General features: G+C 40.8%; 1 protein-coding gene across 5 annotated transcripts in view; it reads left to right on the top strand.

Annotated features, from left to right (window-relative positions):
* Amph (amphiphysin) overlaps nt 1-25,462 on the top strand; it is a 180,886-nt gene that overhangs the window by 102,125 nt on the left and 53,299 nt on the right. For all 5 annotated transcript variants that reach the window (XM_050142246.1, XM_050142243.1, XM_050142244.1 and 2 more), the window contains 4 exons: nt 10,390-10,444; nt 13,434-13,528; nt 16,708-16,803; nt 24,045-24,152. In XM_050142246.1, the coding sequence (XP_049998203.1) occupies nt 10,390-10,444; nt 13,434-13,528; nt 16,708-16,803; nt 24,045-24,152 (354 nt within the window). The remainder of the gene's footprint in view (nt 1-10,389; nt 10,445-13,433; nt 13,529-16,707; nt 16,804-24,044; nt 24,153-25,462) is intronic.

The following is a 25,462-nucleotide window of genomic DNA, read 5'->3' as shown; positions in this document are numbered from 1 at the left end:
AGGCACAATCTCACAGCAAGCTCCCTAATCTTTTGGCACTTATAATCTCACCTATCCCCCCTACCCCCACACACTAACAATGTTCCCTTAGGTGTGAGATTGTTTTGTAGATATATCTATTGGGACAGAGTTCCACAGTTTTGTGTTTTGATGGGTTGTGCCTTACTGTAGTAGTCTCCATCTGTTGAAAAGAGAAGTCTTGTTATTGAGGGGTGAAGGGCACAGGAGCAAATGTATAGATTGTTGTTGGGGAGGATACTGAGTTACCACTGAACTGAAACTGACCTGAATGCCTCCTCTATGAGGACTAGCATTCCCAAAGACCCTATACAAACTTCCAAAGTAGGAGGCAGCCAACAGTCCCACCCAGCTAAGAAGCCTATGAACCAGAGCTCACATGTCAAAGCCATGCAATGTGATCAAAGCTCCTTGCCGTGATGCTATACAAATTACATCATTTAAACTCCGTGGAATCATGAGCTTCCAAGCAAAGCAAGTAATTAAGTGATAAACAAGTAATTTTGGCATCTTCAGTTATAGTTGAGGGCTGTATGAGAACACAAGGACCCCTGCCCTCAGCTCTGTTTTCCCCATTGATCAACAACTGACTCTGCTAGACATCCTTCATCATCGTCTCCCATTTCTTCACAGCCTGTAGCACAGAACTGAAGCAGAGCTACAGCTCAGCACTTGGGCGCACATAGGGCTTAAATAGCCCAGACCCGCTAAAGTCAAACAATAAATTTCTGTCTACTAGGTAGATGTTATTTGGGGCAAGTTTTCTGCTTCTGTGCCCAGTTTCTCCTTTCTGAAAGGGGAAAACTCCATTTCTAAGACTCTAAAATGCCATGGAGTTGCTGAGAAATAGCAGAGCCATGCCATTCGTTGAAGTTCCCGTAATAAAGGAACGACCCAGTAGTGTCAGACTTTGTAATTATATTCCCATATTAACGGCCTCTATTGAGGACATTGTTCAATCATGAACTTTGTTTTTGCCAAATCTATATGTGGGGTGCTAATCTTCAGGACCTGGGAATGTGCCTGTGTTTTGGGATAATATCGTTATAGTTGTAGATTAGATTAAATGATGTCATTGTGGGTGAGTCCTAACCCAATATGGCCAATGCAATTATGAGAGGAGGCCAGGAATGTAGGAACACATATACACTGTGAGGATGCACTGAGCATGGCTCCTTCCTTCTAAGCCTAAGAGAAACAGAACTTGTAAAAGCTTGGGCTCCCTGCATCCATATCTGGAGACTCCATGCTATGTTTTTGGTTTTTTTGTTGTTGTTTTGTTTTGTTTTTTAAATAGGAACCTTGGGAAGATAGCTTACAGTTTGACTGTAACTGGCAGCTTTAGGAGCATTTTAGATGCTATGTTGTGACTGGAGGAATGACAGACAAGGCATATTCTTTTTCCTTGTTAATGCATTTCCTTACCTTGACACAACAGTTGTTTTTATAGAGCTTTCAAGACTATTCAGTTTAGGCATGAAAGAATGAGCTGTCATCCACATGAGCAATAAAGGACACGGAACAAGAAGATTTGAGGAGAGCTATTTCTGGGGGGAGGCTCCTGTTGAGTTTCCTTGGATTTCACCCGCCCTCCCCTTATCTACTCAATGTGCTCTAGGTATTAAAGAAGTGTTGAAAAGATATCTAAATCATGTCCTTACATCTTATAACTCAAGTCTCTCTTTTCTCCCCCAACAAATGTGTGTGCATACTAAATAAAGGGTCAGAAACTCATGAGATCATACCTTCCAGCTGTTTCTCACTGGCAACTGTGATGACTTCATTGGTTAGCTTTTATGCAAGCTTTTAATACACATGTTTATGAACTCAAGGTAATTTATCTAAGGGAAATTAATAGAGAAATCATACAAATGACTCTAAATTAGTTTTTTATGTTTTGCAATAGGTACAAAATATGTTTAATTTCATTTCTGATTTTATGTATTCTTTAAGTTAATGATGAAAATTGGACCACAGATACTAGAGACAGTTGCAAAAACAAGTTATTTTCTTTGGTCTCTCTCTGTTCCACGTTCATCCTGGCATCTCTGTAGATCTGGAACTATGATTTCAAATATCACTCACTCCTGGTTCTTGTCTGTCTTATCTTCTGCATTAGACTAACCCAACACTTAGTCATTTTAACATTGCTCATGTATATGTTGTATACAGGGATGACCACTGGAATTCAACAACATATCTGGGAGCATTTCCCTGAAGGACATTTATTCTCCCTCTGCAACAGTCATGACCACATGTAGGGTATAATTGTTACTATTTTATATTTAGTTTTGCCCTATGTGCATGAATGTTTTGCTTGTGTGAATGTCTGTGTATCACTTGTGTGCCTTATGTCTGCAGTGTCCAGAAGAGGGTGCCAGATCTCAGAGAGTTGTGAACTGCAATTTAGGTGCTGGGAATTGAACCTGATTCCTCTGAAAGAGTAGCTAGTACTCTTAGCCACTGGATCATCTCTACACCCTCTAGACTATAGTTCTTAATGACGGCTTCTGTTGCCATATAGTGCTCAATGTGAGATAAGAGCAATCATCAGAGATGCACCACCTCTTTAGCCTTTGAAATACTGTTTCACAATTTAGCAGCACCCAAACTTGTCTTAGGGAGCACTCAATATCTAGCTTGTGGGTGCTTGTAGCATGCACTACTCTAGAGTACTTGATCACACGGGGATCCAGATATCATTACTTGTTAACTTCCTAATAGCCACAGTACTGATTAAGGCCTCATTAAGTCTCAATTCTTTGATAATATAACTTCATTTAAATCTAAAAAGAGATAAGTATGTTTTATTAACATTGTTTTTATGATTGAGTTAACTTTCATGAACTCTTATAAATCATAGCCAATTCTAATTTTGATGTATGACTTTAACCATTTTCAAGTGAGAAATGTCAGTAAAGGACAAAAATAATAAGGTTAATGATGGGAGGTCATGTAGGCCTTTCCTCATGGATGGGTTGTATAATCTGAAATCACACTGAGAAGTTCTGTCTTCTGAGATTCAGGTTTCATGTACCCATTATTACTGTGGGCTTCACACAAAAGCCCTTTTCTAGATGTCAGGTCACAACTTCTTAATTAGAGAGGTGGTTTAATGTAAACTATTTCCTATGGGTAAAATATATACATATATGTACACAGTACTACAAATGACACTTTATTTAGTCATTTCTTTACAACTGAAACTGGGAATTTGAAATGAACACACCTGCAATGAGCTTCTTGAACATGCCACAGGCCATTTTGACTTTGTGCTCCACAGTATTCTGGGCCCTCTGTCTAAATGAAACTTTAGAGCTGGCTCCCTTCCAATTTCAGGCAGATACTCTTATCCATAATTTTGCTTGCAAAGACCAAGTCCTCAAGGATGGCATCAGGCATTGCAATCAAGGTGCTGCTTCAGGATGCTTTTGTTTTGATGTTTTCATGGCTTTCTTGACTTGGTTTAGGCAGAAACCTCCTCTAAGTGATGAAGACTACATGCTTCCCAATTCACACACCAGCTGAACTTGAACTTTCTGAAGTGATTTCTGCTGAAGGACTGGTACAAAAATTATGATAACTTTCCAACCACCACCAACTTCAGTTTCCTCAATGAAGATGAGATTGAGTTCCTACAGCTGCACCTTGAGATATGAGTCCATCTCTACCCTGAGCAGAGCCTGAGAAAGCCCCAACTCACACTTACTTATGCAGCTTCCTGAACTTCACAATCCTTATGCTTCATCTGAACACGCCCTTGTTCTTATGTAGTATCTGCTTAGAAAGAGGGTTTTTTTTTTTGTAGCAAAAGTTACCTGAAAAGATAAATCAGTTTTTATATTGGTCATATTTACTAAGATAATTCAATAATTACTGTTTTTAAATAGATATTAAGCTCCTGTCACCTTAAGGTAATTTTCAGACATGCATAACCTTATTAATAACATCTTTTGGATCTTATTTTCTAAGGTCAGTGAGGGATAAGTGATTCATATCCCCAGATCTGGGTGTCATGCATAAGGTAGTCTATAAAAACAGTTCCCAAATGATCTAGGACCAGCGGGTGCCCTATGGAGTCATGAAGTCTGCCATGTCAACTTAATACCTAAACTATGGCTTCTTTTTTTCTGAAAAGAACTAACTGAGATAAAACCAAGCTAATAAAGTCGTTCTTTATTGACTCTTGCAGCCTGGGGTATGAGTATTTACTATGGTTAATTCCATGTATATTTTTACTTTTTCAATGTTACTTTTCAAATGCTTTTTCTGAAATCAAAAACCTAGAAGTCTGCCAAAGGGCATGGCAGTTCCTACCATCCTCTCACTTCATAGAAAGTCCACCTGTAACTACCAGAGTATATAATGATATTTTTTAATTAATTAATTTATTTATNCCAGTCAAGTCTCCCTCCCTCATCAGCCCAAAGAGCAATCAGGGTTCCCTGCCCTGTGGGAAGTCCAAGGACCACCCACCTCTATCCAGATCTAGTAAGGTGAGCATCCAAACTGCCTAGGCTCCCACAAAGCCAATATGTGCAGTAGGATCAAAAACCCATTGCCATTGTTCTTGAGTTCTCAGTAGTCCTCATTGTCCGCTATGTTCAGCGAGACCGATTTTATCCCGGGCTTTTTCAGACCCAGGCCAGCTGACCTTGGTGAGTTACTGATAGAACATCCCCATTGTCTCAGTGTGTGGGTGCACCCCTCGCGGTCCTGAGTTCCTTGCTCGTGCTCTCTCTCCTTCTGCTCCTGATTTGGACCTTGATATTTAATTAGTAACATTTTTTCTTAGGCATTTTTCTTAGGTATTTCCTGGACAGTTGCAGCTGTCCACGGTCCTGAAAACTCTTGTGAATGGAATGTTTTGAAGCCTTGTTTGTCTGGGTACCAGTCACTCCACACAATGCTGCACTCCCTGACAGATATGCAAATGATTAATTAGCTTTTGTTACTCTGGGCCAACATGGTGAAAATCAACTTGAAACACATTGGTTTAAGCATGAAACATGATTTCCTTATACTAATGAAGATATTTGAAATATCCACTGCTGACCTGCTTACTGCGGTGTTTCTCTCTTAGTTTGATTTTTAACTTCAGTCTGACCCTTAGGGGGTATATTGATGAGATCTGCACACAGGAGAAAGAATCAGGATGCCACAGGACTCATCAAGACTTATTGAGTGAGGCATAGATTCTCAGACCTGTGCAGAGGTCTTTTAATCCATATGTACCTTATGTGTCTGCTAATTTTTGAAACCCCTGTGATGAAAACTTTGCATGTTGTCGATGAGATTTTCTGTCTTGTAAGAAGCAGGTTACTTGAGAGGGTGCCTTCTTCTTCCCCATGGGAAGAAGGAATGAGAGAACTTAATTTGGAAGAAAAGGCTGTGTGTGGGAAAGTGCAACCTGGTCGGCCAGCTGGGCTTGAGAAATATTAGGCAGCTCCTGCCAAACTGAAAATGATTCAATCGAAAAACAAAACTTCTGATTCACATTGGAGCTATGTGGAATGCTACCATGTTTGGCAGGACAGGGGACTTTGTAGGTGGCAGATCCTTCCTGGGTCTTGTCCAAAGAAGAACATTGCTAAGAAATTCAGATGCCTTCATTGTAATAGATTCCTTTTCTCTACTGTTTATATGAGGTCTGAAAGACTGTGATCAAGAGGTGAAAAAATAATCTTAATACCATTTGTTAGAGAATTACATAAAAAAATAGTCAAGGAAAGTAAAGTCATATAGTACCACAGATGTGGGGATTTAAATGTAGTTTCTATACACAGAATAAATTCAAAATTCATGGTTGAGGTATTAAAGTAACAGTTCTCAGGAATTTTGAATAGCTTCAGATTTAATGAAATCTGAGCAGTGGGGTGAGAGTTTTTTTCAACTTAAATCAAAGAGAGCATGTGTTTGAGGTTTGGGATCTGTGAGGATGCAGAGGGAGCATGGGAGAAAGTGAAAGGATCATTAGAAATGCATGGAGAAAGCAAAGACAGGAAAAACACAGTACATTGGAAGCAAACCAAAGAGCAGCATGCCGCCGCTGCAAGGGTGTCCTTGTGTTACAGGAAAACCAGTATGCAGGAAAGGAGAGTGGTGAAGGACAGCCACTAGCTGGACTATTATAGAACGGGACTGAATCACAGGAGAGGGATATGGCTCTATGCTTTTCCACTTAAAAGCTGCCAAAAGCCAAGACTTAGAAACATTAAACAATTCTGCTAGACCACACACCCTCAGAGATCCTGGCATATGTTATAGATAAATACAAAATGAGGGTGGATGTATCTAGATGAAGAATCTAACAATTATAGTTATCTACTGTTTACCCACAGTAATGAGGTAGAGAAATTTTTAGCACGTACAAGAACCTACCCTATGAGATGCTGTAGGTGAAGAATCTTTCTACAAAGCCTTTTGCATTTTGGGATCTGGCAGAATTTTAGATGGAGCTCCATGTGGTTGTTACCGAAAGATTTACATGACCTTATAGGGAAAATTAAAGCTGTTAATAACTGAGAAAGCAGAAAGTCATTTAAATTAGCTCTGGGATTCTGCTTAAATTGAGCTCATCTATTTAAGCTAGTCTTGCACAGCCTGAACTTTTCCTCACTGTTACATGAAAAAATAATCTCTTCTGAGAATCTCACTTCATTAAAAAAAACATTATTGTTTCCTGTTGGCAAGATTAATCCAGTATACGGAGAGGAGCATGAATAATTTAAATTTCTTTCTTGTTTTGAAAGAAAAGGCAGTGGCTTAATTGTGGTCTTCATCTGACATACTCTGTTCCATGAGTGTTTGGGAGATGGATGCCCTCTCCTGCTACTCGTTTGCTATTTCCAGATACTCTGAACAATCCTGGTGACTACTCATGGCCACCATTTTCACAGGGGGTTCTGCATGCTGTCTGCATGAGGGGCTGAGAGTAAAGCATCTTTCATGGTTAGTAAGGCTTCCTTCATCTCTGTGGCCCTGGAGAACCACAAACAGTAGAGACAGCATCTAAGATCCAGAGACGTCTGTGAAGTTCTGGCCTAATGACTGTGTGTGGCGTTCTTCTCTATGAGTCCTGGAGAAGCCACTGATGCAGCCCAGATTTTCCACTCACCTGGTTTGAGAAGCGTGATATTGAGGAACTGAAATTCTCCTAACTGTACCTTTTAGAACTTTCAGCTTCACATTGCTTTGGATTCAAATCAGTTCAAGAAAATCAAAGGTCTTTTTTTTTTTTTTTCAGACCCAGGCCAGCTGGCCTTAATGAGTTCCCGATAGAACATCCCCATTGTCTCAGTGTGTGGGTGCACCCCTCGCGGTCCTGAGTTCCTTGCTCATGCTCTCTCTCCTTCTGCTCCTGATTTGGACCTTGAGATTTCAGTCCGGTGCTCCAATGTGGGTCTCTGTCTCTGTCTCCTTTAATCGCCTGATGAAGGTTAATATTCAGGAGGATGCCTATATGTTTTTCTTTGGGTTCTCCTTCTTATTTAGCTTCTCTAAGATCATGAATTATAGGCTCAATGCCCTTTATTTATGGCTAGAAACCAAATATGAGTGAGTACATCCCTAAAACCCGTCTCGCTGAACATAGCGGACAATGAGGACTACTGAGATCTCAAGAACAATGGCAATGGGTTTTTGATCCTACTGCACTTATTGGTTTTGTGTGAGCCTAGGCAGTTTGGATGCTCACCCTACTAGACCTGGATGGAGGTGGGTGGTCCTTGGACTTCCCACAGGGCAGGGAACCTTGATTGCTCTTTGGGCTGACGAGGGAGGGAAACTTGATTGGAAGAGGGGGAGGGAAATGGGAGGCGGCGGTGGGGAAGAGACAGAAATCTTTAAAATTAAATAAAAAATTAAACAAACAAACAAAAGAAATCAAAGTTCTCAGTTCAGACTTGATTCCCTCTAACCTCCTAACCTCTGATGTGAAACCTGGCTTCTCTCAGCCCCGTCCCATCTCTTTCGATTGTTCAAGCTTCCGTTATCTTTTAACTATTTGCTTTGTCCTTAACATTTCCAGTTTGTTTTCTTTTCTGAATGTTTCTGCAAATTCCAGTAATGCTTCTCCACTCGGTAGCTCCATTGGATCTTTTGTTGCTGTATTTCTGCCTTTGCTGCAGGTCAGCATTCTCAGTGCTCACTGACTCGTTTAATTGGGCAGTTTGGTCTACATTCCAGCGAGGTCACGCCATCTCCACGGCTCTCTGCCGAAATGGTTCTCACTTTTGCAAATGTAAAAATGAGCTGTATTGTGAGTTTCTGTCACCCTGGGATCCAGGTCAAACAAACAGCCCCATCTGGAACACTGTGGGACCCAAGGCGAAAGAAAGACGTGTCAAGGCTGTGTGATGACTTCCAGCTTAGCAGTGCCCGGCACTTCTACTCACATTCCGTGGCCCAAGAGAAGTCCCATCGCCAATTCTGATGTTATTAAAGCTGAAATTACTACTTTTATTAAAAGAATTATGATATATCAGAAATAAAATCTCTCAAGTCTATATTTTGAATCTTTCAGTACTTTCTCCTCGCTTGAGAGGAATGCAGACTAAATTTTCTGAAGCCATGAATTATATCAAACCTGTATATATCATCTTTTCTCATTTATACACATTTGTAGTCTATATGTCTATAGATGAGGCTCAGAAGAAGATGAACAATGACTTATTATATCTCCTAAGATCATGCAACCTCAGCAAGCTATTTTTCTCCTTTCTTGTCTTTAGAACCTTCATTTTCTTCAGCATATCTAATTCACCACAGTGAGTGCTCCCACACTTTGGAATTATTATAAGATAAAGTTTATTGGAACATAAGGGTGGTGATAAAATGGCGCGAAGCATACACAGCATGGGTACCTTTATTTATATTTTTGTGAGGGAGAGATCCGGCCACAAATCAAAATTGGGATTATTTACGGAATTTTCCATTATGTGCTTTTGGACCAGGGTTGGCTATGGGTTATGGATTCTTAAAAAGTGAAGTTGTAATGGTCTCCTGTATGTAGATTTAGATTTTAGGGAGGAAAGTCCCTTTCTCAAGGTTTTGTCTTGGCATTCCTTCTGCTTCTCTGTCCTGTGGCTTCTTTGGGAGCTCATTACTCTCCGCCTCATCTCCCATGTTTATCCTTATAGCTTCTCTGTGGAATGCTTTGCTACTGCACTGTCTTGTTTTAGAATTTCACCCATTTTCCTCCCAGGTTTCTGCAGTTTGCCTTCACACTCTGGTTCTATTAGACTCATCCAGTCAAGGAACCCCGAGGATGTTTATTTGTACCATGTCAATACACTGAAATGGAGGTCCCTTATGTAGAACCTGACTAATTTCTTCTTCCATTCTGAATGGAACCACTCTGATTAAAATTCATTCACTCCAAGAAATGCGGTAACTTTTTTCTCTGATATTGACAGTATGCAGAGTTGTAAAAACTAGCCCGAGATGAACTCAAATACACACTTTCCCTGCACGTTACATAGATCAGCAAGAAACAATGCCACTCTTTTTTTTTTTTTTTTGTTTTCGGGATGATAACAATGCCACTCTTTACGTATTCCGTTGGTAGGCAGTAGGGTGCACCTTGAATCAAACATGGTCTTCAGCAAAAATCTTTTTTTTCAGAGTGTGTTTGAGTTAATTGCTGTCTATATTTAAAGATGATGGACATTTCATATCTCCAAGTACTTTGAATGGGTATTTAGTGCTAAATGCCATTTATATCTAATATATATATATATATATATATATATTGCTTAGATATTTTAGGTTTGTATTGGATGATAATTTATAATCATATGCCTAATCATTTGATTGATTTGTTGAGAGAATATGACTGCCATAATTATTCCCATAAAACTTAAGGTGGAAAGGTTATTTTTGCAGGTTTGTGACATGATTCTGACAAAAATGTGTATAGTGTGTGCATCCTCAGAAATTTTTGGTTGCCCAATCACATGCCTCAGCATTCACCTTTTCACAGGATACTGGGCTGACTTAACAACAGCCAGATACCATTCTGAACAGAGGTGATAAAAATGGTTTTGCTATTTCCAATTGTGAAAATTAAAAAAAAGCAGATGTATATAGGAGCCTTTCTACTGGTGGTTCTTAAGAATGAAGGATGAAGGGTCTGTCTGCTATACCCCACTTTCTACTTAGCAAAATCTTGTCTTTTTTTTTCTCTGAATAACACCTGTATAAATACTGAGACTAATGGGCATATTATCTTGTTCAGTCTGTGCTTACATACATACATTTTTTTCCAGTAACAAGGTTCTAGCAATGATAACCAAATCTTAACACTTCTTCATATTTGCATGAAAAATAGAGACAAGACGTTTAGCATCTCTGCACTTGTGTGTTTTTCAGGCAGAGGGTACCAGACTTCAGCGAGAACTCCGAGGATATTTAGCAGCAATCAAAGGTAATGTGTATGTGTGTTGTTTACCGCCTGTTTCCAAGCACAAGTTGTTCTTGGAATTTGTAAGAAACAGGAGTGAGTGTTAATGAGTTGAGAGCTCCACTTGGCTTGCTGGCAAGTAGCATATTAGAACACAGGTGTTTCATTCCACCCCCTTCCAGTTTCCATTGAAATGATACTCAGAATATTCAAGGACAAATCTACTTCTGCCCTTCAGCCACAAACTAAAAATAAATGCCACCCACATGCCAGGGGTTTCTAGGAAGGTTTGTTAGACAGAGTGAACGGAAGACTTTACTAAAGCAAATCTGCAGCTGGCATCCCTTCTGAGGGAGCTAGGTCCCAAGCTACAATACTCACAGACTCAAGTAAGAGCTCTCTCACTATGAGGAGCAAAAAGTCGCAGGAGAAGCTGGTGGTGGCTGGGTACCCGGGAACACAAGTCTGTGACTTGCAAAATGAAAAAGGAAAACAAAGCCCAACTGTTTATAAAGTTGTGCCAGTGTGCAGTCTAGGGAACAGAGTGGTTTCTGACCTTTGCTGTGCAATCCAGGAGGCTAGTAGAAGGGGTAAGAGGAGTGAATGCGGGCTGCCAGGCTACTCTCTACTCATCACCAGGTGTCCCTCTCTGGGTCCAAGCCAAGAGCACCAACAGACTTGATGCTCCATAGAGCAGACCTCACAGTGAGTGGAGAGAGGATGAAGCTTCTTACATGGAGTTATGGGAAAACTCTCCAACACTGAGAAAAACATGCAATGCCCAATTCACACTTCATTACTTCCCACTTCAGATAAAGATTTAACATGCACATACAAAAAGTTTCAGTATGAGACTAAAACACAAAGTATTTAGTCCCCATTTTTGGGTGAAATGAGGTCTTTTCAAGATACCCCAAAAGACATAAACTAAGAACCAGAGATTTTTCCCATGTAAACCTGTGTTTAAAATGACCAGAAATGATGACATTTTATTCAATGCAGTTGAACTAAGACACAAAGAACTAAGTAAGTAAACTAAATGGCGAATGATTTATTTTTAGAAATGAACAAAATGTTTGGAGAGAAATTTAGCTAGAGAAGAATTAAACGGGGGAGCTGAGGCAGGAAGATCATAAGAGCATAAGGAAGATCAAACCTACCCTAATGAACACTGAGCAACTTAGTGAAACTGTCTCAAAATAGAAATGTAAGCGCGGTTAAGGACAGATGACATAGTTTGGTGGTGGAATACTTACTTGCTTAGTTAAGGTGAAACCTTAGGTTCAGGCTCCAGCACTGCAAAACTAAAACAGACAGACAAATCAAAAACCAAAACAAAAGAGAAAAGAACTTCTGATGGACATGACATGAAAAATCTTCATCTTCAGGACTCACCAAAGAATGATTAAGAAAATGACACAGGAGATGCCATCCTTGCAATTCTGGTTATTCAAGGACACAAGACAATTTTTTTTTTCTGTTAAGATTGCTTTCTTGGAAAGCAATTTGGCAGAGGCTTTTAAATGAGTGTTCCTTCAGTTTTTACACGTACCTTTTGACACAGTCCTTCACTTCTAAGAAGGTATTCTTGTAGTTCATGGTGAGTGTGTAAAACTGATTATAATGATCTTGATAAATGATAAAGTACTGAGGATATTATTAATAAAAAACTAGCCATAATGATAATGATCAATAAAATTTATTTTTAAATAGAAAGATATATAAGCTTTTTACTTGCCAGGCACGCACTTTCAATTTTCATGGCATCACTGTGTGGCAGATGCCTCTATTGTCTGTATTTTAAAAATACTTTCTTCATCTTTTAATTATGTGTTTGCCTACATATCCTTATGGGGGTATATGCATGAGTGTGGGTGTTTGAGGTCCACCCAACCTCAATGGTGAGGGCCATTATTTACATTCAATTATCAGGGAGATGGGGAACACATAGGCTTATATGTCAAGTTGTACCTGTGTGGATTTCACGCATTCTTCTGCAATACAGACTATCAACTCAGACCTCTTTAATTTTGTCCTTTTGTACTCCTTGGCGAACCCCGGACTGATTACTATCTGTCCAGATATCCTGTGGCTTTTATCAATTTACACATGGTTCCAATCCTTGCTTCACAGCATTAAGTTTTCTCTGCTTCCCTTTGTTAACTCCTGACTGATAATAGCTGAGACACCAACTTGGCCAGGCAGGGTCTTCCAGCAACTGCTTGCCTAATGTTCTGGTGTCATTCATGGGTCGCCTTCATGTGAACCCAGCCTTTGCACTTTATCCTCTGTGCTTTGCTGGTTCCGGGAATGTCAGGAGGACATAAAGGGGTGGTGGCTGCAAAGCCCTGGAGCTGCTTTATATACCCTGCTGTCATACTCACTTCCTATTGTTACTATTATTAGTAAGTGAGTGTTTGCAGCCTCCTGATGTGTAAAGAAAGCTTAGACCTCATGAAGTCAAAGCTTTCTGAAAGGTTTTATTCAAAACTATATTCATAGTTTTGAGAGATATTGAGAAAATACATTTTTACTTGTCTTTTGAAAACCTAAGCTCCACTTGAATCGTAGCCACTTTCAATAGTTTGACTGTTTACATCAAGTAACCACTTTCAACTTATACATACTGAAGTCCTATTTATACTGTTTCTACTTGCTTTGAATGTACTTTTTTTTTTATACAGTGATTCAGGATTAATTTTGCTCTTAGAATTTTGCAGCGTTGTTTATTATCTCGGTGTTCTAGATATTTGTTGTTAGATTCCTTTTATTAAGTGACTAGAGCACGTTGTTGTTGTAGTTCTTAGACTATGATAGTGTTGACTTCTAAGATCCAGTGTTTTGCTACCATTGTGTAAGTAACTGAAAATGTGTACTGTAAGAAGGGACAAAGACTCAGAGCCTCTCAAGGAAGGATGTAGGTGTGCTCTCATAGTTGGTTCTGTGTCAGTTATCAAAGCAAGGGAGAAGAGAGTCATTCCATGTAACAAGAACTGTTTTTCTCCGATGCTAGGCATGCAGGAGGCCTCAATGAAGCTCACCGAGTCACTTCATGAAGTCTACGAGCCCGATTGGTACGGAAGGGAAGATGTGAAGATGGTTGGTGAGGTGAGAGCGAGGTCGTGACTCATAGAATGACTTCCAGAAGACTTCCATTGATCAGCCTACTTACCCCCTTCCCACTTCAGGGCAAAGTAAGACTAGATACTCAGAAGGCAGCCTGAGGTCTACTGCCTAAGTCATCCCGCACTTGTAGTGTGAGGGGAACTCGATTCCAAAAGCAGTTCCAGAACATTTGAGAAGGGTTGGGTTAAAGATTGCTTTTCTTCAAAATAACAATAGCTTTTTTCTGCTAGATGACATAGGTTGTGGCAGATATTTTTGGCATAGCCTTTTTTGGTGTTGTTTTTGTGCAGGAGTTCTCCCTTTTATTCTCACCTCCCTTTTAGTCAACCCTCTTGGAATACAGAAGCAAAGGCTCAGAAGACCTCCCATCCTCTGTTGCACAGTTAGTCCATTCACTAAAATCAACTGAACTCCATGGCATCTTGGGACTTAGAAATACCCTCACACCTGAGCTGAAGACTGGAGCTGGGGGTCAGCTGACCTGCAGGACGTAAGACAATAGCTGTCACTGCTTTGTGGAAAGTAGAGTGGAACAGACAGCAAGAATGACTGTGTGACCTCAGGCAGTTCCTTTATTTTCTGGGGACTCATTCCCATGTACAAGATGGGAATAACTATTGTGCTAACTGGAAGCACGTTTGAAGCCTTTGTGTTCAGGTCCCCTAGTCAGTTTTCAGAGCATGTTGTGGTCAGCGAGGGGAGCTTCTAGGAGAGCAACTGTTTGTCATGCCATTCCTTCAGGTGAGTCGATGCAGCACATCTAGGAAGAGAAGGTCTGAGTTAGATGACACTGCTGAAGCCCAGGGGAAGGCTAATCCGATAAGCTGCGCTTGTCTACAGCCTTGGAGAGTCTCTGGTTGCTGCCTGACAGTGCCGACACCCTGATGCTGATCTTTGTGATCCCATTAGAACTGAAACAAGAATGAATTTATGTATGAGAAACGCTCTTGTTGGAGATAACCCATTTCTAAAATCTTTTAGGATGTGGATTTGGCTAAAATGTTCCACACACCATTTTCTAATGCACTAATTGAGTGTTTTTATCATCTTACTTTTTTTCAGTATAAAAACACCATATTTCAGTCGCATGTTGTTAAATGCTTATCTCATTTTGTACATTCCTGACCAATAATGCATTCTCAAAACCCATGACAAACAACGAAAATTTAAAGAATAATGGAAAGGTGTATTATTATCCTTAGAAGATTTCATGATTCCATTTTTTCCACGGCAATATCACTATTGACACTGTCTCTTTAATGAAATGGCTGTTGTACTACAGTGGTCCCTGTGGATTCCCGAACATTTGGACCCTGAGTTTCAGGTGCAAACATCATCCTTTGGATAACAGAACCACAGATCATTACATGTTCAGAGTCTACTCACCATGAGTGATGAACCATTTTCATTAGTAGGTTTAAGTTACTTTATTTGCATAATATTCTTAAATTGGACATTATAATAACTAGGATTAGTTTTTGAAGTGCTAAAAAGGAAAAAATGCAAATAAAATTATTTGATTTGTTTTGGAAATGATCTCATGTTGCCTAAGCTGGACTCAAACTTATTGTGTAGCTAAGGCTGGCCTTGGTCTTCTCACTTTTATTTTCTTCATTTGGGGATTTTAGGTGTGGGACATTATATCCAATTTTAAACTTGTTTTTTGTTTATTTGCTTGGGTTTTTGTTTTTGTTTTTGTTTTTTTTTTTAGAAACAAGATTAAGAATTACCACTCACTGAGAGCACAGGAAAGATGCCCTCCTCTTCCCCTCTTGCCCCTGAGACTGTGGTGGGTGAGGGAGCTGACTCTTCCCCTTACCAGCTGCAACACTCAGGAAATTGGGCGCTGCACCTCGCCTAGGCAGCACAGCAGAGCTGACCCTGTTGACAAGGATATAGGTGAACTGCCCTGAAAACATGAACGTAGGAGCGCTGGTCTTGGCCCTCATCTGCCATGATGTCATGAAGTTGGAGAGATCTTCCTACTCCTTCTGAGCTCTAGCAATTGGCCCCTGCACCTCACCTGGGCAGTACAGTTGAGCTAGCCCTGATGGTGCAGGTGTGAGAGAGCTTACCCTGTAGGTGAGAAAGCAGGAGAACTGTCTCTGTCCCTTGCTCATGGCTACAAGGGGTGAAGTAGCCATGGCAATGCTAGAGCACTCAGCCTGGTGGTGAGGACAGGGGAGAGCTGATGGGCTGACCAACCCTGCAACTACCTAGTCCCAGAACCAGGGTTATGAGTTGGCCCACCCCAACATTCATCCCATCTATGATCTACAAAAGCATATGAAGGGGCCGGTCTAGTCCTGTAGAAGCTTCAGGATCTCCATGACACAGGACAACAATAGGATACCTAAGAGGAGTCTCAGTGAGGGTCTGGCATTGTTAATGTAGCAGACACTGGAAGTCTTGATCCAGTGACTCTTTGCAATGAACACTTTCAAGTAAAGATATATGGACTAAAGGGTTCACTGTGTGACTCACTATGTCACACTGCAGCTTCCATGATGAGATTTCTTTTTTAAATTTTATTTTATTTGGGGAGGTTGCAAGGGCAGAGCACAGATGTGAAGGGACAAAGAAATGAATGGGATTGAGGTGGATGATGTAAAAGACACAAAGAATAAATAAGATTTTTTAAAAGAAAGACTTACTACTCACATAAATTTGGAAGTGACAGCCCAGACATGGCATGGTAGACTGACAATACCAGATACCCTTTTCCCCCAATCCTCTGGATACCTCATAACTGGTAATATGACAGACTTTCATTCTATAAATGAGATTTCAGCCACATTTTGTTTCTGTTTCTGTCTGGCTTGGCTCAGTTCCTTCAATTGCGGCAGAGAAATTAGCTGTCTCGCGGGAGTTCTTTTCAATCTTTTAGCTCCAGTGTCTGTCTGCTGGAACTTGGGAACCTGTTAAGACATCCACATTCCTTAGTAATTCAGAATCAGAGATGAACTTTAAGGAAGCCACCCTCTTAGCTTGGTTGTTAGCTACAACAGACTGCCTTACTGTTTGTTTCCTAATTAGTCATTATTATATCTTCTCATATCTTGGGGAGTATTGCTTGCCAAGTTGCATGGTTTTGTATATGTTAGAAATTTAGTGAGATGTGTCTGAGATTATGGAGTCATTGTCTCTTATTTTCCCCCTAGAAATGTGATGTTCTATGGGAAGACTTCCATCAAAAACTAGTGGACGGGTCCTTGCTGACGCTGGACACCTACTTGGGCCAATTTCCTGACATAAAGGTATTTCACTCTCTGTGTGTGAGGGAAATAATTGAATGGTCCCATGTGGTTACCGAAACCAGGGCAACAGAGGAGAATTGAAAGTTCTCAAGCTTAAATGAAAGGCATTTGTAACTTTTCATTTGTTAAGCATGGGTTTCATTCTATTCCTATTGTCGTTGAAATAAAATCCAGCTACAGAAATCAAAGCGTCTCTTATAGTGAACACTTCAATGTTTCTTTCTTTGCCAGAGTCTTTTCAAGCCTATAGATACAAAATCAGAAATCAAATCTTCATTGTATTCAAACCTCGTGGGGGTGATTTTCATTAGAATAAATGGTCACAGAGAATGGAGGAAGCTAACTGTAAATGAGAGGAGAAATCTGATATGTTCACTGTTTTCTATTATTTTTACATGTGGTCACAGCATATCTGGGCATCTTTTCTGTCCTTGAAATTTTCAGATTAAAATCGAAATATAAGCCCTTAAGGTGTATTTGTATTAGGATATAACTGCATTGTGTTTAAAACAGTTGGTTTAGTTCTTAGCTCCTCTGTTAGGGTAAATAAAGAAGTGAATGGTTGAATGTTGTAGATTTGGAACTGACTTTGGGGGTAATGATGGGTTTAAACAAACATCTGTATGCAACAGATAGGTACCTTGTGCTCCTGTGTTCAAGATGGACTCAGGGCACGTTGACCCTCTAGCAGGGTAAGGAGACTATGAATCAGCACCTGTGGGCATCTGAAGCATTTCTTTGTAAAATCCACTGTGACCTGGATTTCTCAGAAGTTGTGACAAATACCAGGAAATTTCCTGCAGGAAATGCTCTGGCCTTGGCTGCACGGTGACATGAAGCATCTTCACTAAAACAGCACGCAGGGCAAGGACTAGCTTTTCTGCTTCCACAGGGTATGAATAAGGAGCACTGGCCAATACAGAAGGAACAGTTGCGGCTTTCTGGAGTACTGGGCAGCATATTCCTCTTGGTGGCTACATGTCAAGGAAATAAACCTGAATGATGGATTCCCAATATTAACACATCCACCTGCTATTTCTTCCCAGAGATTTCATTTGCTTTGAGTCTCTGTGCTGGAGTCTGCGCACTAGACAAAATAGTCACCTGTCAGCAGATACTGGACTCTAGAAGGCAGCTACTAGAATTTACTAGGTTCTTGGGCTTTAGAACAAGGAATTTGATGAGGGACACATAGATAGTGATAGAAACAGAATGCTTATTGTTAAATAGGTTCTCCAGAAGCGGCCAGAGATCTGGGAAAGATTAGAAGTTCAATGGTGTTGCTCTCAGGTGTGGTGAGAACGGTATTGTGCACACTAGTGTGGTTCCGGAGGGTTTCTTATCTCCACTCCATCTTTGGTCTGATGTGCTCATCTGGATGGTCTCCTTTTGGCCAGACCCGCAGAGGCATCCTGGTCAGATATTGAGAAACCTGTCTGTCTGTCTGTCTGTAGTACAGCCTACTTCCTATTATTTTTAAAATAAACATTACAAAACCCAATGCAAATAAATAAAAATACTAGATACCCAAACTAGCAAGACCCAGAGTCTATACAACTTAATAAACTTATGTGCATTTAAAGCTGGCATTTGAAATGGAAGCTGTGAAGCTTCACTTTAGATTTCACAATTTCAATACTGAATATATTTTATGGACTTATCCACCACCAAATCCATCTGCTCTTCAAAATCTCCAATTATCTAGAGAGAGTTGGGCCCCATCAGTGCTGAGATCAAAGCCAGTTCCATAGGTCGTCTCTCTAAAAGTGGGACCATTACACAATTGTCAGGCTTTTTCTTTCTGAAGAAGGAGTCTGAACCTTTAAAAAGCTTTGTTTGCTCTGAACTCAGAGAAACAGCGATGATGACTAATTCTGTAGTAGATTCAAGTGTCATCCAAGATTGAACTGACTCGGACCAGTCTAGCAATACCATGCAAAGGCTCATTGTCGCATAAAGGGTCTGAGAGTCTCTACTCAGGTAAGAGATGGGAGTCAAGCATAGCAGCCACATATCCTGGGCTGTGTCAAGCAATGGGACTCTTGCAAGTGGCCACACACTTGTTGAGTGTCTTTCAATCAAAGCTTTTCTTTGCACTTGCTGTGCAGCTAGTAGCCTTTCAACTAATTTCTGTTTTCCACGAGAGAACTGATGTGTTGTTTGAATCAGTGTCTCCAGGGGAGAAACAAAAACCAGGTTTTATTCCTCTATCTTCTGATATTACCTCTATGGCCTGATAAAATCAGGATCTGAAAGTTAGAAGAGGACAAAGAAAACAGTATTCGCCTTCCTGAAAACTTAAGTCAGCTTGCAGCTTGTCTGATTCTGTTGTGTTTTCATAGTGCGACTTAACTAAGTGAGGTTCGGGTTTACCAGATAAGTAGACAACCTAAAGGCTCCCGGGTTTCAGAAGGAAAATGTTACTGCCTTTATTACCCAGAGGCAGTTATTTTGTTGCCCGTGTTCCCTAAAAGTATACAATCACAAAGCAAACATGCACAGAATCACAGTGTTGAAACAGAATCATAATCGACCATCCTGGTTGCTCGTTTCAGTTTATTTGAAATCCACACGATACAACACTCACTGGAACTTTTACCTAAGCAGCCTCTTCCTTGAGGCACATCAGTGAACTCACACACCCAAGTGTGATCCGTCAGTGGCAGCACGTCTAGGGATGAGGGAATGACACAATCAAGGGCTTCGCCGTGCTACTCCGAAGGCAACCGCAAGGCTTTACACGTCAAGTAAAGAGGCCAGATCAGTCTCTTCTCCCCCTTATCCTTAACCTTCATGCTCCATTGGCAAAATCATCAGCCAAGAGAGAGGATTGGAAAACTGTGTAGCATGGCAGATAATTAAGGGGTTTTGTGGATATCTCAGGAAAGAGACGATTTGGAGAGTGGACAATGGCTGTATTTAATTATTGTGCACGCGCGCGCGCGCGCGCGTGTGTGTGTGTGTGTGTGTGTGTAAACAGATTTAAATTTTACATGTGCTCCACGCGTGCACTTTAGAAATAGGAGTGGTCTCCTTAAGGCCGTAAAACGATGGCTGGTGAGCGTGTACCGAAGGGGTTGTTGATGGAAAGGAGCTCTGTGAGTCAGATAAGTCAATGGAAAGTTTCCAAAGCATGGAACAAAAGTGACTTCCCCGACTCCCATTAACATCACAGGCCACATGCCTTTCAAACCGCATGCAAATTCTCAAGCATTCACTGTAGCTTCCTGAGGATGATGTTTGACTGGCAGGGCACCCTGTGTTATGGTTCTCAGTGTGTACCCCTGACATCTAAAACTCAATATTACAATAAAAACCCACATGTCACCAACCCAGGCAGCCTTGCAGCTGTGAGCAGTTATTATAAAATGCAGTTTAGATTCTAAGTTGGCAGCCATGCTTGAGCAACGAAGCATGTATTTACTTCAGTGTGCCAACACGAATTCCAAATTGGGGCTGTTAGAGAATTTTTAAAAGTGTAACCATTGTTTTCTAGACCACAGAAATCTAGGGCAGCGAGGGAGTTCAAGAAATTTTAATTAAATTTATTATTGCTTAACATTTATTACTATTACTTAAATTGACTTATTTAATTAAGTTTACTATTGGATACTTAATTAAATTGTGTTATAAGAAAAAGTTAATCTGAGTTAACTCTGTTCTTATGAAGCTTTGATTTATCTATCTACCTATCATCTATCTATCTATCTATCTATCTATCTATCTATCTATCTACCTATCTATCATCTATTATCTATTCAAACCCCCAAAAGTGTCACACAGGAAAGGAAGATTGATTTTTTTTGTTCCAGCACACAACTATATGTGCCTAGTGAATGACAGACCTTAAAATATTCACCTCTGCCCTAGTAAGCTACCCCTTGTGAGAACCTTGTCAGTTACACAGGGAAATGTCTCACTAGATTCACCTCACTTCTCTTTTGAACAAAACCAAATTACCAGTGCACTCTTCCACCTCATTCTGAAGCATGGGAGTAACTGAATTTCAGCTCTTTTCAAAGACCAATTTTTTCAATATTTGACAGCAAGCCCATTGCTTTATGACTTGTATGGTATCTAAGGCTTAGTTTGCTGTAGTTCTTATGGTCGTACTATACTTTCAGTTTTAAATTACTTTTTATCTTAGCTTACAGAATGATGAGTTCTATTCTCATTGTCATCCATACATATTATTGTGTGTTGTTCAGTCACTTTCCTTCTCTTATGTTTTTAATTGTCATTGGTTTTGAAGAGTCTGACTAGGACAGGCCTGGGTGTCCACAGGTCAGCAGTTGTCCCTTCTAGTTTTCTCGGATCTGTACTTCTGTTACTGAGCATTTAGGTTCACAAACCGGATGCCCCATTTCCCTGGATTTTAAAACAAACAATGGAGCCAGAACTGATAAAATAAAATGGATTCACGTACAGTTTGGCCATCACTGTAAATCGAAGGCAATTTCGGTCTTTCCTGAGACAATGGTTAAAAAAAACAAAAACAAAAACAAAAACAAAAAAAAAACTTGTGATATGAAAAACCAGAAAGTATTACATAAGTTAATTTAACTGTGGGGTAAGATGCTGGAACTGTGAAATCGCCTCCCAAAAAGCCAGTTCCTCTTTTGGCTGGTGCTAGCTATCGGTGTGTCTCCCCATGCATGGCATTTGGGAAGAATGTAATTAATATTAATTATATTCTTTGGAGTTCATTATCTCAATAGTTTGACTACTGAAAGGGAGGGGCACAGATTCTGTTTTAGGATATCACTTTCCCTGCCAGAGCTTCAGCATAGAATCATAGTTACAGTTCTCTCTCTCTCTCTCTCTCTCTCTCTCTCTCTCTCTCTCTCTCTCCCTCTCTCTCTCTCCCTCTCTCTCTCTTTGTCTCTGTCGTCCTCTCTCTGTCTGTGTCTCCCCTTCTTTTTCTGTCACTCTCTCATTCTGCCCCACATTCAGTCTGGAAAGAAAGACATAGGTGGAATGAATACAAATTAAGAGTTAAAGTTAGGGCCAGGTGCAGGTGGCATACACCTCTAATCTCAGCTTTTGGGAGGCAGAGGCAAAGCCAGGCAGATCTTTGAGGCCAAACTAGTCTACAAAGAGAGTTGTTGATCAGCCGAGGCTACACAGAGAAACCATGTCTTGAAAAAAACAAAATGAAGAAACAAACAAAAAAGGAGACAAAGTTAGAGGACATTGAGTTAATGTAAGATTAATGTAAAGTTAATTCATAGTAACCACTAATATGCCATAATCAGATTTACTAACTTTTAGAAGGGCTGGAGAGACTCCATTCTATTACTGGTTTTCAGACAGGACATCCCTAGCAGGCCAGACTTCCCTCACACTCGTGAGCCTCCTGCTTCCCCTTCTAACAGCTTTAATGCAGTCATGCACCACTGTGCCCAGTGTGACCATGTAAACTGTGACAGTTTCCCCCTGTGTCTCTGAATGACATTCTCTGCAGGTGTCCCTGACAAGCCATCTTGAAGCTCAGTTTTTAATTGTCCCTATTGCTGGAATGTAGCTTTTCTTGACGATCTGATCTCATGATGGAGAAGTAGCAGGTGGGACTTAGCACCAAATTTAAGTAATAAGAGGTCTAGGAAGAAAATTCTCAGGCTAGATCTACTGCTGCATCTCAGGAGGACAAAGTGCCTATTGGTTTTGCTCTTGATAGGAGCTTGTTTTTCCAGGTCATGTATGCTTTTACTCTCGGGTTTTGGGTGGAATGCTTTTCCAGATCATTCTGTCTTAGAAGTTCATGTTTATGATAGCCATCCTGTGGTTCCTGTTAAGTGCGCAGACTTCCTATATGAAAGAAGTGAGATTGTTTGTTTCCCTTCTGCAGGAGAATATCAACAGAGGGTTTCTAAAGAGAGGAATCTGAAGCCCATGTAGCAGAAGTAGGAGTCTCTTCTTAAACATCTCTGAGGATGGGTGTGGCTTCCCAAATTAAGCTATGGGTGCCAGGAATGCCTAGCTCTCTTTCAATTTTCCTCTTTATGTTTCCATATGAATAACTTATTATAGTGGCCTAGCTATTATAGTAGCAAGCAATGACTAAATTCATTCGTTAGTCTAGAATAGGGAGAATAGTTCATAGAGCACACAGTGAGAAGGCGATGGACTAGGTACTCTGCAGAGCATCACTTGAAGTTCAGGGGCCTTGAACCGTGGGGGACTCCATCGTGGAGAAGCTCTTTTCTGCTTAGGGTGAGTTTCCTTATGGGCATCCTCATACAAAGTAACTTGTTCCATATGAGGGAAACAGGCCATCTTGGCTACTATACAGCTCTGGGAGCTTAATGTGGGTAACTATGCATATAATTTATAACTATATGATTCCTAAGCAAGGAGGAGTCATATAGATGACAAATGAAGATGGTCCTGGTTGAACAATGTTTGTGGTCATGGGATGTGTTGTCTAGGTACAGCACTAGATATAGCTAGTGGTTCAGGATTTCTGGACCAGGATTGTGAAAATTCCTTAATGGGGTTGGCCCTAGGAATGAGCTAGCACAAGAATAGTTTCCCTGTGTACTGGGCACCAGCATTTCCAAAGCGATATATTAGCTCTAGTTTCTAAAACTTCAAGGACAATGACAAACTGAAAAAAGATTTCTTAGAGAGTAAAGCTGTCTTAGGGATCTGCAGTTAGTATGCTATTATAATCATAAAACAAAACCTTATGTGGCTTTTTCCTGTCTTCAGACTGCAAACATATTAAGAGTGAGCATAGACGCTAATAGAGAGTCCAGGTTTGTCTGATACTCCAAACACTCTGGGATTTCCTGCTCTTTGATGGCAACGTGTAACTTTAACTGTTCATGATCAGCCTCATTATTTGCAGAAGGGACATTGTTTACAGCACAAAGGTCTGGAAGCTTCGTTCTGATTTCTGGCTGTCTTTTTTCCTATTCATATTGCTGCTCACCTCTATCTTCTGTTAAAATCCTCACCTTCCATGCCAGTGAGATGGCTCAGCAGGTGGGGGTGCTTGCCACCATGCCTGACGACCCACCTGAGTTCAATCCCAGGAAGTCACGTGGTAGAAGGAGAGCCCAGACTCCTGTAGATTGTTCTTTAACTATACTCACACAGGCAGAAACATATGTAAATGCAATGACTCTTGTAAAGTCTTCAGCTGCTTTTGACCCAGAAAGCATTTGACCTTTGACTTTTGGCAGTCAGAGACTCTGTGACCACCTCCCCTTCAGGTCATGTGTTGTCTGTGTTTGCAGAATCGCATTGCAAAGCGTAGCAGGAAGCTCGTGGACTATGACAGCGCTCGCCATCACTTGGAGGCTCTGCAGAGTTCCAAAAGGAAGGATGAGAGTCGGATCTCCAAGGTAGGGGTGCATCCAGTGAGTGACTGCACTCTCCAAATCTTGAGGCTTGTAGCAGCCTTGTTTTTAAAAATTGGACATTTCCCCTTTTTAACGGGAGACTGCAATCAGGATAGAATTCAAACTAAATCACAGTTTTCTAAGCCACTTTAATTAAAATAAGGTTTTTCTCATGTTATTATAAGTGAGATCCATGACTGACACATTTTGATCTGAATAAATTTGAGCCCTTTGCAGTGCTTCAAGCTCAAAGAAACCCAGGAGAGTTTCTGCACTTCTTTATGGTCCATGAACATTGCCAAAACATAGATTCAGGAGGGAGGCCAACCTTGGCATTCTTAGACAAAACTCCCAACTGAAAATAAGGCAGAAGCTACATTTGCATAACATCAGTTTCTTGGAAAAGATTCATTTCTGCAGCTCTTATCGTTGTAATAGTTACTTTTTTAATGCTGTGATAAAACACCATGCCTAGGCAACTTGTAGGAGAAAGGCTTATTTGGGGCTTTGGGTATTGGACAGGTACGCATCCATCACCACCACAGTGGGGAAGTATGACAGCAGGCAGGCATAGCCATTGGAGCAGAAATCAGGGAGGTCACACTTTACATCACAAGCAGGAAGCAGAGAGATCAAAGTCAAACTCTGCAAGTTCCAAAACCAGCCCCCCCCCCCGCCACCAGTGGCATATTTCCTCCATCAAGGTTATACCTCCCAAGCCTCTTGAACCTCATTACTGATTGAGGACCAATTATTCAAATGCTGGAGGCTGTGAGGATCATCTCATTCAAGCCATCACGATCTTGTCGACATTGCAGATGCCGACTAAATGATATCAGCTCTCCACTCTTCCCTTGGATTCCAGTCTTGGTTTGTCTTCTCTACCTCACACCATTGCCAAATCATGTTCCAACATGGCATCTCTAGATCAGGTTCCTGACTACCTACCTCTCTTAGTGGTCCTTATTAGGAAAAAAAAATTTCAATCCCTTAGTATGACAAGCAAGATCTTCAGTTTGGATACATATTACATGTCCACCTTCAACTTCCAAGTTCTTCCTTCTCTCCTTTCCTTCTTCTATACACCCACCCTGAGCAGATCCTGCATGAATACCCATCACTTCCCAAGCACATGCGATAGCAGCTGCCCTTCATGCAAAGCCTCACACAGGCCAGGCTCTGTCGAGCACTTCATCTATGTTGCCTTTCTTTCCCCTGTATCCAAGTCAAGGCAGTACAAAAGGTAAATCTGTCGAGGTTGTACCGTGGAATTCCAGCCTGTGGGTCATTGCTTTCTTATATGGTGAAGGGAT

This window comes from Alexandromys fortis, unplaced genomic scaffold (genome assembly GCF_014885135.2).
Source record: "Alexandromys fortis isolate MF-2015 unplaced genomic scaffold, M_Fortis_MF-2015_v1.1 scaffold_5, whole genome shotgun sequence".
Lineage (NCBI taxonomy): Eukaryota > Metazoa > Chordata > Mammalia > Rodentia > Cricetidae > Alexandromys > Alexandromys fortis.
This window is presented reverse-complemented; position numbering and strand designations above follow the sequence as displayed.